Source organism: Rhinatrema bivittatum, chromosome 7 (genome assembly GCF_901001135.1).
Source record: "Rhinatrema bivittatum chromosome 7, aRhiBiv1.1, whole genome shotgun sequence".
NCBI classification, from domain to species: domain Eukaryota; kingdom Metazoa; phylum Chordata; class Amphibia; order Gymnophiona; family Rhinatrematidae; genus Rhinatrema; species Rhinatrema bivittatum.
Window position 1 is genome coordinate 36,584,937 of NC_042621.1, and position 15,591 is coordinate 36,600,527.

Genomic DNA, 15,591 nt, shown 5'->3' on the forward strand with positions numbered 1-15,591 from the left:
TCTGAAATTAAATTTCCATACCGGACTTCACTTGATGTCACCCATCCTGCTTGTCCTCAGAGAAATGCTTCATTCAGGCTCTTCCATCACTGACCTCAAAAGCTAGTCACAGATGTAGTGAGTTTGTCCAATAAAAAGGTATTACCTACAACTCATTTGTTGATTCTGAAGTGAATATTTTTTTTTTAAAAGTCACCCCTCAAAATGTGCTATCAGCAATGACTAAGTTGTTTCTAACATATATTAGAATATTCCATATCAGGAAGTGAGTTTTAATGTATATGACTTAGCTCTAGATGGGTAACCAAACTATTACAAGCCCTGGGAAACAGACAAATAAGGATCTTTATTCTCATCCCACATACAAAAATAACTTCCCTCCCCATTCAACAAATGTCCCAGTAAATTAACTCTAGAGATCCAGCCTGCTGGGGATACCATCACAGAAACTGAAGGCAGTAGAACTGCTCCAGCCATCAGCACAATTACAGCTTATAAACTGCGTGTGGGGTAAATGAGCTTTAGGAATCAGAAAAATCCGGTATTGGCGCATGACACATACCATGATTCTTTTCATTCAACAGGTTTTTTGTGGCTGGAAGGAACATCTCCATGAGTTCTGGCACTTTCCTGATGACATGCACAGCACACAATGCAGCCTGCAAAGAGGAAAGGACACAGGATAAGCTCGTGTTTCAACTCTATCTCCCAGCATCTTTGTGGAATCAGCTCATGTTCTACCGGGCATTTCGTTCACCTACCGACAGAAAGCAGCCCCCAAGACTCCCCCCCCATGGAGTCAACTCATTCTCCCATGGCACCCTGCTCAGCTGCCTCAATAGCATTATAACAGCATTTGCCTCCAAATACAGGATCAACTCACACTGTCACAGTTCCAACCACCAACAATGCTGCAGGATAAAATCATACACCCAAAGCACACAACTCCAGCACTTACATGAGATCAGTTCATGTTCTGCAACTGAGCTCCCAGACCTCCACTACTATAGTGTTAAGTATGGAATATGTTATGCCAATATTTTTGCCTTGCACTTACTGCCACCCAAGAATCGTGAGTAGTATAAAGAACAAATCATGTAGAAATTTTTTAAATAAGAATGATTTCATATACATTTTCCCACTTTTCTGAATCATGCCCTTTTTTCTGATCGCCATCTTTTTGTGCTTTTATTCCCTTTTGCTTGAAAATCATTTTGCTCTTTTATTACTGTCATCACCATCTTACTGCATCTCTTCCTTCATTCCCTTGCTCTACAACTCCGTTTCCTCCCCATTCCCCCAAGTCTTTTACCCTCTCCCTTCGTCCCCCCTCTCCATCAAGTCATGATTTCTTAATCACTATTGCTAACAATTAGAAGCAGTGTTTTCACCACCAAACAGACTTGGTGAGTAATGAAATACCTCACAGATCAGGGAACAATTCTCTAATATCTTCAAGAGCAATATTGTGCAAGATTAGTAGTAACAGTTTGTATTTTTGCTCATACTAGACCTGTAGCCACTAGGGGTGTGCATTCGGATTGACCGCATTAGTAAAACGCAACTCATATTTTTTTTTTACTTAAAAAATTGATTCGACATAAACGATCGGATTTCCCACATATCGAACATAGATATGTTCGATATGTGGGAAATCGCGATTGTTGAGCCAAAATAAAAATATAAACCCCCTCACCCCCCTTAACCCCCCCCCCCCCCCCGACTTACCACAACTCCCTGGTGATGGAGCGAGGAGTGAGGACGCCATTTCTGCAATCCTTGGCGAGAAGCATGTGACGTCGGCGGCACGTCGAGTGACGCCGGCGTCACGTGATTCCCGGCTCGTTCGCGCCGGACGGCTCGTTCGGCCCAAAAAGAACTTTTGGCCAGCTTGGGGGGGTCAGGAGGCCCCCCCAAGCTGGCCAAAAGTTCTTTTTGGGCCGAACGAGCCGTCCGGCGTGAACTTGCCGGGAATCACGTGACGTCGCGTCTGAGTGACGCGGCGCCACGTGATTCCCGGCTCGTTCGCGCCGGACGGCTCGTTCGGCCCAAAAAGAACTTTTGGCCAGCTTGGGGGGGTCAGGAGGCCCCCCCAAGCTGGCCAAAATTTCTTTTGGGCCGAACGAGCCGTCAGGCGCGAACGAGCCGGGAATCACGTGGCGCCGCGTCACTCGACGTGCCACCGACGTCACATGCTTCTCGCCAAGGATTGCAGAAATGACGTCCTCACTCCTCGCTCGATCACCAGGGAGTTGTGGTAAGTCTGGGGGGGGGATTAAGGAGGGTGAGGGGGTTTAATTTTTTTTTTTGCACATATGTACATATACCCAACTCATTGGATTTTTTTTATGTCCATATTGGCCGCAAGTGGGACCCCCTTTCGGACATAAAAAATATGAACATAAAATTTTGCTCTGCACATCCCTAGTAGCCACAGACAACCCTGAGAAAGTAGACAGAACGAAGCACAATCTAAGAAAGCTTGAGGAGTGGCTAAGTGCTTGGCAGCCAGGCTTCAAAGCAAATAAATACAGGATTACCCATTTGAGAGAAGTCACACAACAGATGGGCAGCAAGCAGGAGATACCTCAGAACAATTATATTTGATCTTCTCAAGGTAGCAAAGCAATGTGAAAAACCGATGGCCAAAGGACCTGTACTAAGACATTATCACCTCCTTTATCCTCCTGGTTATTCCTCTCTGTATGCAGCCCAGCATTCTTCTGGCTTTAGCTATCACCTTGTCACATTGCATAAGGAGAAGTATAAGCAACAGCAAAAGGAGATAATGTGTCTGTACAAGTCAATGGCGAGAACTCACCTGGGAGCAGATGTAATAAGCTGTGGTAGACCTGCTGCGGCTTTGTGCGTGTGGCATTATGTGTGTTTTCCACACTAATCTTACGCTTGTATGTAATAACACGGATAACATGGAAAAACGTGCGCACATGCCCACTCAAAAAGTTGTGGCTGATTTAGCGTGAGTCCATGCCAATACCAAGCAAAGGAAGCAAGTAACTATTCATGGGCAATGCAGAGAGCTGCGCTGGTGTTAGTGTGGTTTTTTTAGTGATCAGTGTAGGAGTTATGTAAAAGCACCTGTCTGGAGGTTGAAAAATTAAGCAGCAGAAGCCAGGTCGGCAGAAATGCTGAATGTTTTTATAGCCCCTTCCAAATCTCTGCTACATTTTCCCCACTCGCCGGCATTAACCATTATAGTTCCCATGTGGTAAGTGACAGATCATGAAGGGGTTAGACATTGCTCTACCCACCTTCAGTCCCACTCCTGGACCACTCACTCACTACTGTCTTAAAAGGCTTTCAACTGAGAATGAATCATGGCTCGCCACATTAATGCGGGTTTATGTGCAGTTTATTGCATGCGCTAAAACAAAAACAAAAAAAAAAAAATACACAGTGTCGATTACATTGTCCCCCTAGAGTCCAAGTCCTATTTTGGAGGCTCTACCTCCTAAGAGATAAATGGAGTAGAGGTGGTCCAGAGAAGGGCCTGTACCATGTATGAGAATTAAGAACCTAAATATATCCAAAGCGTACCCCACTATTTTTCATCCAAGAAAAAAAGATGGTGGGATATGATAGACATTCAAATATCTAAGGTATAAATAATGCAAAAGTAGCAAACCTTTTTCACTGTCACACAATTTCTAGAACAAGAGGATAAATTATACAGCTCCAAAAGCAGTAGGGCTTAGGAGTAACATCAGAAAATATTTTGTCAATATTTTGTCAATATTGGGCATTAATGATCTCTTTAGATTAAACTTTCCAGGGCCTATTCAAAAGCTAAAGTCATATTTGGCTCAAATGACAATGCTTTATCTTTATTGGGGAGGGTATATGTTGAAAAAATGATGGTTCTTCCACACCTTCTTTATTTAAGAACATAAGAAGTTGCCATACTGGGTCAGACCAAAGGTCCATCAAGCCCAGCATCCTGTTTCCAACAGTGACTGATCTAGGATACAAGTACCCAAGCAGTAAATAGATCCCGTGCTACTAAAGCCAGTAATGAACAATAGCTATTTCCTAAGTCAAATTGACTAACAGCATTTTATGGTCTTCTTCTCCAGGAACTTGTCCAACTGGTTTTTAAACCCAGCTAAGCTGTCTTAAGCACATCCTCAGACAACAAATTCCAGAGCTTAAAAGAAAATTATTCCTTACCTGCTAATTTTCGTTCCTGTAGTACCATGGATCAGTCCAGACGGTGGGTTATGTCTCCCGTCCAGCAGATGGAGTCAGAACAGACTTCGAGGGGCGTCACTGCTCAGTATAAAGTATATCAAAGCCCGATTAGACAAAGAACAGTCTGGATCAAGTTTGCTTAACCATGAATTAAACTGAGGAGTTAACAGTCAACTCTCGGCAAAAACGGCCAACTTGTAGGGAGCTGTGAACATAGATAAGAAAATTGAAAACGAGAGATACAGTAGACAGCTACAATAACTACCTGAGCAGGAGCAAGAATCCCAGAGTGGCGGGCGTCTGGACTGATCCATGGTACTACAGGAACGAAAATTAGCAGGTAAGGAATAATTTTCTTTTCCCTGTACGTACCAGGATCAGTCCAGACAGTGGGATATACCCAAGCTTCCCTAAATCGGGTGGGTCCCTGAGAGACCTGCTCGGAGAACCTGGTCGCCAAAATGCCCAGAGGCTGAAGACGCCAGGTGTAGTCGATAATGTTTAGAGAAAGTGTGCAGCGATTTCCATGTTGCTGCCCGGCAAATTTCCTGAGAGAAGACGGAGCGAACTTCCGCCCAGGACGCCGCCTGTGAGCAGGTAGAGTGAGCTATGACGCCACGAGGAGGAACCCGTCCCGCTCCAATGTAGGATGCAGAAATGGCGTCCTTTAGCCAACGCGCAATTAGTCGTCTTCAAGGCCTGTGACCCTTTCTTCGGACCCGACCAGAGCACGAAGAGATGATCGGAGACCCGGAAGTCATTAGTAGCCTCCAAGTAGTGAAGCAACGCGCGCTTGACGTCCAAATGACGGAGAGACCTTGGCTCGTCTGAGGCAAAGGAAGGAAGTTCCACCGTCCGATTCAAGTGGAAAGACGATACCACCTTCGGGAGGAACGAAGGGACGGTGTGAAGAGAGACCCCCGAGTCCGTGAATCAGAGATAGGGCTCCCTGCAGGACAATGCTTGTAGCTCCGAAATGCGTCGCGCGGAACAGATGGCAACGAGGAATACCGTCTTGAGAGTAAGATCTTTAAGAGTCGCTCCGCGGAGCGGTTCGAAAGGCGGCCCGGACAAGGCCCGAAGCACAAGATTAAGACTCCAGGAGGGACAAGGATCCCTTACCGGGGGTCGTAGGTGCTTGACACCCTTGAGGAAACGTGCGATGTCCGGCTGGAGGAGGAGAGAGCCATCCTTCTGTACAAGGGAGTTCAGGGCCGCCACCTGGACCCGAAGTGAATTCCAGGCCATCCTGAAGGAACTGTAGTATCTGCAGTACTGACGCCTGCATGGACCGAGCCCCTTGGTTGGAGCACCACATCTCGAAGACCTTCCAGACTCGAACGTACGCTACTGATGTAGACGGCTTGCGGGCCCGCAGCATAGTGGAAATTACCGCCTCCGGGTAGCCTCTGCGTTGGAGGCGACGCCGTTCAAAAACCATGCCGCAAGACAGAAGAGTTCTGCCTGCTCGAAAAATACCGGGCCCTGGTGGAGCAGACGAGGGAGATGTCCTAGTCGAATCGGACCGTCTATTGCCAGATGTAGAAGGTCTGAAAACCAGGGCCGACGAGGCCACTCCGGGGCAACGAAGATCACGGCTCCCTGATGGTTTTCTATTCTGCAAAGGATTTTGCCCACCAAAGGCCAGGGCGGGAAGGCATAGAGCAGCCGGTTTGTCGGCCACGGAAGGACTAGGGCATCCACCCCTTCCACGCCGCGCTCTCTCCTGCGACTGAAGCAGGGGGCCTTGGTGATGAGGGAAGTCACCATCAGGTCCAAGTGTGGTGCACCCCATCGGCAGACCAGAAGCTGCATCGCGTCGGAGAGGGACCATTCTCCGGGGTCCAGCTGCTGCCGACTCAGGTAGTCCGCCTGAATGTTGTCCACCCCGGCGATGTGTGAAGCCGCGATCCGGATCAGGTGCATTTCCGCCCAGTCCATCAGAAGTGTCGACTCGAGCGAGACATGCCGGCTCCTCGTCCCTCCTTGCCGATTGATGTAGGCCACGGTGGTGGCGTTGTCTGAGAGAATCCTTACCTCTCTGTTCCGCACCAGCGGGAGGAAACGATGGAGCGCCAGACATACTGCTCTGGTTTCCAGGCGGTTGATCGGCCACTTTGACTCTACTGGCGACCACGTCCCCTGCGTGGCGCTTCGATCGCAGACTGCGCCCCATCCCATGAGACTGGCATCGGTGGTGACTACCACCCAATTGGGAACCTCGAGAGAAATGCCGCGAGCCAGGTGCGACGGATCCAACCACCAACCCAGACTGTCCCTGGCGGTCGGTGGAAGGGGTAGAATCACTTGATAATCCTGAGAGATTGGTTTCCATCTGGAAAGGAGAGCAGCCTGAAGGGGACGCAGATGCGCAAATGCCCAAGGTACCAGATCGATGGTGGACGCCATCATGCCCAACAGCTGAAGATAAACCAAGGAGGTGGGTTTTGACAATGCAGAAAATCGACGTATGTGTTCCCGCAAGGCTTGAGCCTTGTCCGGTCGCAAGAACACCTTGCCCTGACGCGTGTCAAAGCTCGCCCCCAAGAAATCCAAGCGTTGCGAGGGGACGAGGGAGCTCTTGGAGAGGTTCACCACCCAGTCCAGCGAGCGGAGGACCTGGATGACCCTGGCTACCGAGGACTGTCCGTGCGAGAAGGACTTCACCCGAATCAGCCAGTCGTCCAGATAGGGATGAACCAGGATACCCTCCCTCCATAGGGCCGCCGCCACCACAACCATAATCTTGGTGAAGGTACGCGGGGCGGTCGCCAAGCCGAAGGGGAGTGCCTTGAACTGGAAGTGCTAACCCAGGATCTTGAAACGGACAAAGCGACGGTGGGCTGGGAGGATGGGAATGTGCAGGTAAGCTTCCGTCAGATCTAGGGAGGCAAGAAACTCTCCCTGGTGTACTGCTGCAATCACCAAGCGTAGCGTCTCCATGCGGAACCGGCTGACTCGTAGTGATTTGTTGACCTCCTTCAAATCTAGGATGGGTCGAAAGGAACCGTCCTTTTTGGGCACGACGAAGTAGATGGAATAATGGCCCAAGCCCACCTCGCCGAAGGGGACGGGAGAGATGGCTCCTATCATCTGCAACCGATCTAGGGTTTGCTTCACCGCTATCCTCTTGAGGTCCGAGCCACAGGGGGAGAAGAGGAACCTGTCCCTCGGAGGGCGGACAAACTCCAAGGCGTAGCCGTTCTTTACAGTGTCCAAGACCCTCTGGTCTGTGGAGATATGCACCCACTCCTCATAGAAATCCATAAGCCGACCCCCGATTCTGGGACTGGAGGAGTGGGAGACTCTGGCATCATTGGGTGAGCTTTGGTGGGGGATTCCCCTGTCCCGATCCGTCGCGCGTGGATCTACGCCCACGAAAGGACCGCGGCCAGGACTGGGATTCTGGAGGAGGTTGTCCGGGGCCCAGATTGCCTGTAAGACCTGTAGTGCCGCTGCGCTCTAGCCCTGGTTCTGGAAGAGGCAAAGGCCCGCGTAGGACGTTGTCTATCCTCGGGCAGCCGGTGAACTGCATTCTCCCCCAGGGACTTGATGATTTGGTCCAAATCCTCTCCAAAGAGAAACTTGCCCCGGAAAGGCAGAGAGCCTAGGCTCGACTTGGAGGAGGCATCCGCCGCCCAGTTACGAAGCCATAGCAACCGCAGAGCCGCTACTACCGACACCATGGATCTCGCCAGCACCCGGAAGAGGTCATACAGAGCATCAGCCCCATAGGCTATGGCAGACTCCAGGCGGTCCACCTGGGCGGTCTCTTCGGGCGGCAGATCCTGAGAAGTAAGAAGTTGCTGAACCCAGCGAAGACTGGCCCTTTGCGCGAGCGAGCTACACATGACCGCTCGCATCCCCAGGGCGGAGACTTCAAAAACCCGTTTGAGAAAGATTTCCAGCTTGCGGTCCTGGGTGTCACACAGGGCCTCTCCGCCCGTGACCGAAATAGTCGCCCTCTTCGTGACCGCCGAAACTGCCGAGTCCACCTTGGAAACCTTAAGCTCAAGGAAATCCTCCGGCAGCGGGTACAGTTTCTCCATGGCACGCGTGACCTTTAAAGATGCTTTAGGAGCGTCCCACTCCCTGGTGAGGAGCTGCAGAAAGGAATCATGGATGGGAAAAGCCCGAGCCCTCGGCCGGCGAGGACTGGATCCCCCTTCTTGGAAGAGGTAGCGACTGCGGGAGCAATTGGAGCTGGCGGGTCTGGCGGAGGATCAAGATCCAGCTCCAGGAGGATCTGAGGTATGAGGTCATCCAGCTCCTCTCTCTGGAAGATCCGGAGAGCACGCGGGTCGTCTCCCCCAGCCTGAGCGTCCGGCTGCGCAGGACCCGGTGGGCCCGGGAGGTCACCCCCTGAGGGTGCCGCCGCCCCTGCCCCACCCAGGGTAGTACGTATCCGAGGTGGCAAACCCGGGGCCCCCGACACAGATCCCACCAGGTCAGGGGAAGAACCATGGGGAGCAGCAGGAACCCTAGGCATCTTGGGGGGAGGGGGGCCCGAGGGCAGACCCCCGGGGGCCTCCAGGCCCTGTAAATAAGCACTATGCATCAACAGAATAAATTCTGGTGAAAATCTCGGCATGCTGGGAGGGGGCCCTGGGAAGGGACCTTCTGTGGGCCCCTGGTCGGGCAAACCCCCCCTCCGGGGATAATGTGGCAGCATCGCGCTGCAAATTCAAAATGTCCGCCGTTCCCGCCAATAGCAGCGAAGTGGCCGGCCCGCGCCGCGGGGAGGGGAGAAAGGAGAACGTGTTGAGGGGCTGCGAGGTGCCTCCCCCCCCACCCCTCGGGGAGGCACCGAGCACAAATCCCCTGCCGCGAAATTCTCGACCCCGGCTCTCCGCAGGCCGCACACCAAGACGGCCGCGGCATGAAAATCGCTGGGGGAGAAAAAAGAAATGCCGCGGGGGGGGGGGGGGGCCTGGAACGCAAAAGAGTGCCGTGGGGGGGGGCCCGAAACGGCCTGCGCTACCCGCCGAAAATGTCCCTGGGTGCAGGGGAATCACCCTCCCTGCAGCGGCGGCCCCGGAGAAAACTCGCCTCGGGGCTGCGGGACGGAGCCGACAGCGCGGAGAGGCCAGCACCACCGGCTTTCCACGAGGCACCAGCGCTCAAAACCCTACAAATCAAAAGACAAACACTGCAAAAAGAATACCCCGTCACTTACCCCAGCCAGGGAAGGAAGAGAGATCAAGAGAGAAGGAGGCAGAACAGACTTGAGCCATGCCTCCCCAAAAATTGAACACTTTTTTTTTTAACTTTTAAAACTTGATCCAAAATGTGAGGGAGTGACAGGAAAGAAGAAAAGAAGAGAAGAATCTAAGACCCTGCCACCCTGGGGAAGCTGCTGGTTCCCCAACTCTCATCTGCTGGAGTCAGAAAGATACTGAGCTCCTGCAGAGGGTGTACTGGCTTATGTAGTGACGCCCCTCGAAGTCTGTTCTGACTCCATCTGCTGGACGGGGGACATAACCCACCGTCTGGACTGATCCTGGTACGTACAGGGAATTGTGAATTGAGTGAAAAAGAAGTATTTCTTGTTTCAACATTTACCAAGTACTCTACCAGCAGGCATTTTTACTTCTATCAAGGAAGCCATTATCTCCTTTTTGTGGCAAGGTAAGACTCTGTGCATTAAATATGCTACTTTAGGAATGACAAAGGAATGTTTTGGCCTTGAAATTACAGATTTATATTTATGTCATCTATCTGCACGATTAATGAGGATTAGGAGATGGCTAATAAACTATTCTAATGTTTACCATTGATGAGAGAGGTATTAAAGGCTCAGGGACATAGTTTAGTCTCTTTATTGTATTATCCATTGAATTCTATGACTTTAGCTAAGGTTGGTAGAGCTAGCTTCATTTTATCCCATACTCTAAAAATCTGGTCATTGGTGCATAAACATTTTAAGCTTGAGTTTCCCTTTCAAACAATTCTTGGCTGTCTCCAATTAATTTTCCCCCCAGATATTAAGGGTTGGGAGTTATGGGGTTGACATTCTCAGGGCTCATCTGGAAGAGTGTTTTATTTAAGTCTTTTGATGATCTTATGGGGGAATTCCACATTCCACCTCACATACCAACTATAATTGGTATAGATTACAAATTAAACATGTGCCAACATAGAACGGTAACATTTTTAATAAGATAAACTATGTGTTAATTAGAACTTATATGTCGGTTAGGAAACTGTTAAGTGGTTCAAGTCTACATTTAATATGCATTTGGAGATATAACTGAAAAAAACTGATTGCTTGGTGCGTCCTTATCTATTGATTGTTTTCCTCTCTCTTTGTCTTTATAAAAGGCTTGTTTAAAAAGCCAGGTTTTCAGATTAGTTTTAAATAGTTTCAGATTCCTCTGAACAACCGCAACTTATAGAATCCTGCTCTGACAACTGCTTTAATTTGTGGGATGAAAGACAGCTTTGAACCTATAGAAACGCTGAGGACTTCTTGCTTGAGAAAATTTTTACGACATTGCCATCAATTGTCACAGGCATTGAACTTTTAATACACTCCGAATGTTGTAACAGCTTAATTTCAGTTTTTGCTAAATTAAGTGCTAGTCTACTGACAGCCAGCCAAGATTTAATTGCACTCATATAAGAAGAGATTCTATTTGAGGTCTCTTTCCACGATGTATATCATCCACATTAATCTGGAAGCCCTCACAGAGGTGGCTGAATGTTAGGGCAATAGCCTCTAGTTTTGATAGCTAATTAGATTATTAGAAATGTCAGTGGTAGGAATCAAGGAGTGGGAAGGCCAGGATGTTAGATTAAGAACAGGAACTTGTATGCTTATATACCAAGGACGGTAAAGAAAACAAAGAAATATTCTCAGCAGTGTATAAAAGAACAAACCGGTCATCTGGAGGTGTCGGCTTAAGGGGCCTGCAGCGACCTTTGCCTGCTTTCGTCTCCATCTGCTCTGACTGCAACCCACTCCTAGTTTCCAGTGCAGGAGCATTTCTCTGCCACTGACTTCTCTGACTCAGCTGCCTGACATCGCAGCTCCCCAAAAGCTGCATGGGCTAGTCCCACCCTACTTTTGACGACATCTGGAGGCGTCAGCTTAAGGGCCTGCAGGGACGCCAGAGGCGCTGCACACCGAAGGAGCACAACAAAGGGGATCGCCCCTTTGTGTGCACCTTAGATTTTCTCTCATTAACTTTAGTATCTACTAACAACATTTCCTTTCCACAGACTTTCCTTATGCCTGCCTTCAGAATGCATATATTGACTGTTATAGGTAATGGTAGATAAGGTCCACTTCCTCCCCCTTCCCCTGCATACATCTGTTGAAACCTCAATACTTCTGTTTACATCTATTTAATTTATGTTATTTAATGTTCAATCTTTCAGAAAGAAAACCCCAATAATTTATGATTCGCTTACTACTCATACGCTGGATATTATGCTTATAATTGAGACATGGCTATATGAACATGACACTGTAATCTTAAACTTTATCCTGATGGCTATACCTATTTTTCTCAACCACAACATAATTGAAGAGGAGGAGGTCTGCTTCTATTTACCAAATCTGCTTTATTGCCTATCAAAAAAGACATTCAAATACATGACTATAACATGGAAATAATGTTACTACATCCATTGTAAACATGTTTGGTCTACTGTCCTCCTGGTTACTTGATTCATAACCTATCCCCTTTCCTTGAAACATTAGTTACTTTACCAATTGAGCTTTCCAAAACTATTTTCGCAGGTGACTTTAATCTTCATTTTAATAGCCAACTTACTCACTCCTCAGTCATTAACATAACTGTTGCTCTCCATGGTTTAGGCCTCACTACATTAATTAAAGACTCTACTCACAAACATGGCAATACTTTATATCAAGTCCTCTACAACCCTGCCTAGTACAATTTATCTGCTTCAACTAGACCCGTAGCCTGGAGCGATCATTTCCTGATTCATATAACCGGAAATACTAACCAGTGCCTCCAAAATAACTGCAATTCAAATTGTAACAAAAAAGTGTCATTAAGACATAAAAGGATTTATTTAGAATCATTTACCGATTCTTTACTGCCACATAATTCCAATCCGTATGCAGATCCTGACTTTGACCCACTACTGGAATTCCACAATTGAAAATAGTTTAAACAATTTAGCTCCGTTAACACCTCAAAGTAAGTCCTCAAAACCAAATTCACCCTGGTAGACACCTTACATGAGATGAAACGTAAATTAAGGAAATTAGAACGCAGATGGCGTAAGAACCCTCTACCGATGCACAAACAGGCCTATTATACCTATTTACTTGCATATAAAAGAGAAATTGTTTCAAAAAAAAAAAAAAAGATTTTATGCCTCATAAATACAAGCAGCAAACGGCAATCCACATACTGTTCAGTATGGTAAAAAATCTCATAACTGTACTCCAAAATTTATCTAATCACTATACCAATGATTTTTGCAATAATATTGCTCAATATTTCAGAGAAAAAAAAAAGAGAAAATCTCCTCAAACTTCACATCACTACCTGTTCCAGTCCCCAATCTTCCACAAGCCATTTGCTCTTTTTCTGAATTTGATCCTATTAATTCTGATATAATAATCCACATATTAACTAAATCTAAAGTCTCAAACAGTCCTTTCAACCCCTGCCCTAGTCAGTTAATAAAAGACATTAAAGAACACATTTCACTCAATGCACAATAAAGCTCTGGAATTTGTTGCCAGAGGATGTGGTTAGTGCAGTTAGTGTAGCTGGGTTCAAAAAAGGTTTGGATAAGTTCTTGGAGGAGAAGTCCATTAATGGCCATTAATCAATTATACTTAGGGAATAGCCACTGCTATTAATTGCATCAGTAGTATGGGATCTTCTTAGTGTTTGGGTAATTGCCAGGTTCTTGTGGCCTGCTTTGGCCTCTGTTGGAAACAGGATGCTGGGCTTGATGGACCCTTGGTCTGACCCAGCATGGCAATTTCTTATGTTCTTATGTTCACCATCAATAGCCAATATAGTCAATGCCTCGCTCTCCTCAGGATCATTTCCATCAATCCTGAAACAAACATCAATTCTTCCAGTTCCCAAAAAGAAAAATACAGATCCGCTTGAAATTACCAATTACTGTCCTATTGCCTCCCTTCCATCTCTAGCCAAGATTTATTTATTTATTTAAGGATTTTTATATACCGCGGTTCGTTAGCAAACATCACCTCGGTTCACAGAGAACATTAAATTAGCAACGAGCTTTACAGTCAAAATTAAGTTAAGGTGAAACAAGTTTGTAAACAATAAAAACGTAACTAATACTTTAGGATAATACACAATAAAACTCAACAATACTTCCAAGGGGGGGTAGGGTACAAGGAGATCAAGAATATCAGTATAGACATAGCAGATCAATTATGACAGAATGTGAGGGTAACTCATACTAATTAATGATTTCTTAAAAAACAAGATTAATAGACTGATAATTACTATTATAGTAAGAATAATTTGAAATAAATATTACCAATGAGTGTTAAAAGAGGATGGCAAAAACTGAAAGAAAGAATGGGGAAATTCTATACAATGTTTTGTTTTTTTTTGTTCAATACTCTGTTTATTGTTTAATGTAACGCCTTACCGGCGACAGTTATGTTCTTTGGAAACCGACTTGATATGTATATCAAGAACGTCGGTATATAAAAACCCTAAATAAATAAATAAATAAATAAATAAATGTCATGAAATGATATAAAAAAACAGAATGGATATAGTTCACAAATTGTATGCTTTTTTGAAGAGCCATGTTTTAAAATTCTGTTTAAATTTTTTGTGGCATGCTTCTTGGCGTAGATCTGTAGGTAGTTTATTCCAGTGATTAATTCCTGCTATCGAAAATGCTCGTTCTCTCGTTGCGACATGTTTTATTTGTTTATGTTTGGGTGTAGTAAGTTTCGCCAGGTGCATTTTTCTAATAGGTCTGACTGAAGTGTGGAATATAAAACATTCAGAGAACCAATTCATGTCTGAATTGTATAATGATTTATGTATAAGGGTGAGGACTTTGAAGATTATTCTAAATCCAATTGGAAGCCAGTGTAGGAATTGAAGAGCTGGAGTAATGTGTTCGTGGCGGTGTGTATTCGTGAGGAGTCGTGCAGCTGCATTCTGTAGCATCTGCAGTGGCTGTATTGCATTTTTTGGTAGACCCAGTAGAATAGAGTTACAGTAGTCTAGTTTAGTTAATATAGTCGCTTGCAGTACAGTCCGAAAGTCATTTGGGTGTAGAAGTGGTTTTATCCTTTCTAGTGTATGAAACTTATAGAAACCATTTTTTTATTGTGGAGGTGATAAATTTTTTCAATGTAAAATTACTGTCAATTATAACACCAAGGCTGCGTACTTGTTGTATAGAGTGTGAGACCGATAGCGGTTGTTGCGTAGAGTTAGTAAAATTGTTGTTTTGAGGTGATATGATGAGAAGTTCAGTTTTGTTGGTATTTATTGCCAATGAGTTTTCCGTTAGAAGATTCTCAATTTCCATCAGTGCAGACTTCCATGTCTTGAGTGCGTTGGGAAGAGAGTCCTTGATAGGTATAAGGATCTGCACATCATCTGCATAAATGAAGTGCGGTAGACCCAGTTTCATCAATAGTTGGCAGAGGGGAGTGAGATAGATATTAAAAAGCGTGGAAGAAAGAGAAGAGCCTTGTGGTACTCCCTGCAATAGATTTTTGGGTTTGGATTCATGATGTCCAATTTTTACACTGTATTTTCTGTCATTAAGAAAAGATTTGAGCCAACATAGAGCAGTGTCGGTGATGCCAATTTGAGAGAGGCGGTTTAAAAGGATACTGTGGTTGACAGTGTCAAATGCTGACGAAATATCAAGAAGGGCAAGTATATATGAATGACCAGTGTCCAAAGCTTTCAGAATAGTATCTGTTGTATCATTGAATCTGTTGTATTTAAACAACTCTCAACTACATACATGTTAACAATCTGTTACATCCAAACCAACATGGATTTAAAAAAATGATATAGTACTGAATCCCTTCTCATCATTTGACACTATACTCAGAGGATTCGACTCAAATACTAATTTCATACTAGTACTTTTGGATATTTCTGCAACATTCAACATTCTAAACCATGAAATTCTACTATAAAACCTCAAAAACATAGGCATTTCAGGTCTTAGCAATGATTCAAATCATTCCTTGAAAATTGACCACAAAAAATTACCCTCTGTGATTCAAAATCAAACTGGTACTTTACTAATACGGGCATGCCACAGGTTCATCAATATCAGCCACTCTCTTCAACATTTACCTCTTTCTACTTTGTCACCTCCTTTCTGGTCTCAATCTGAACTTTAAAATCTATGCTGGGGCGATCACGTGAT

The 15,591-nt window shown here is 45.9% G+C and overlaps 1 protein-coding gene across 4 annotated transcripts in view; it reads right to left on the reverse strand.

Annotated features, from left to right (window-relative positions):
- The window catches only part of AP1G1 (adaptor related protein complex 1 subunit gamma 1), a 305,811-nt gene that overhangs the window by 167,462 nt on the left and 122,758 nt on the right, over positions 1–15,591 (reverse strand). For all 4 annotated transcript variants that reach the window (XM_029608250.1, XM_029608251.1, XM_029608252.1 and 1 more), the window contains one exon: positions 563–659. In XM_029608250.1, coding sequence (XP_029464110.1) covers positions 563–659 — 97 coding nt within the window. The remainder of the gene's footprint in view (positions 1–562; positions 660–15,591) is intronic.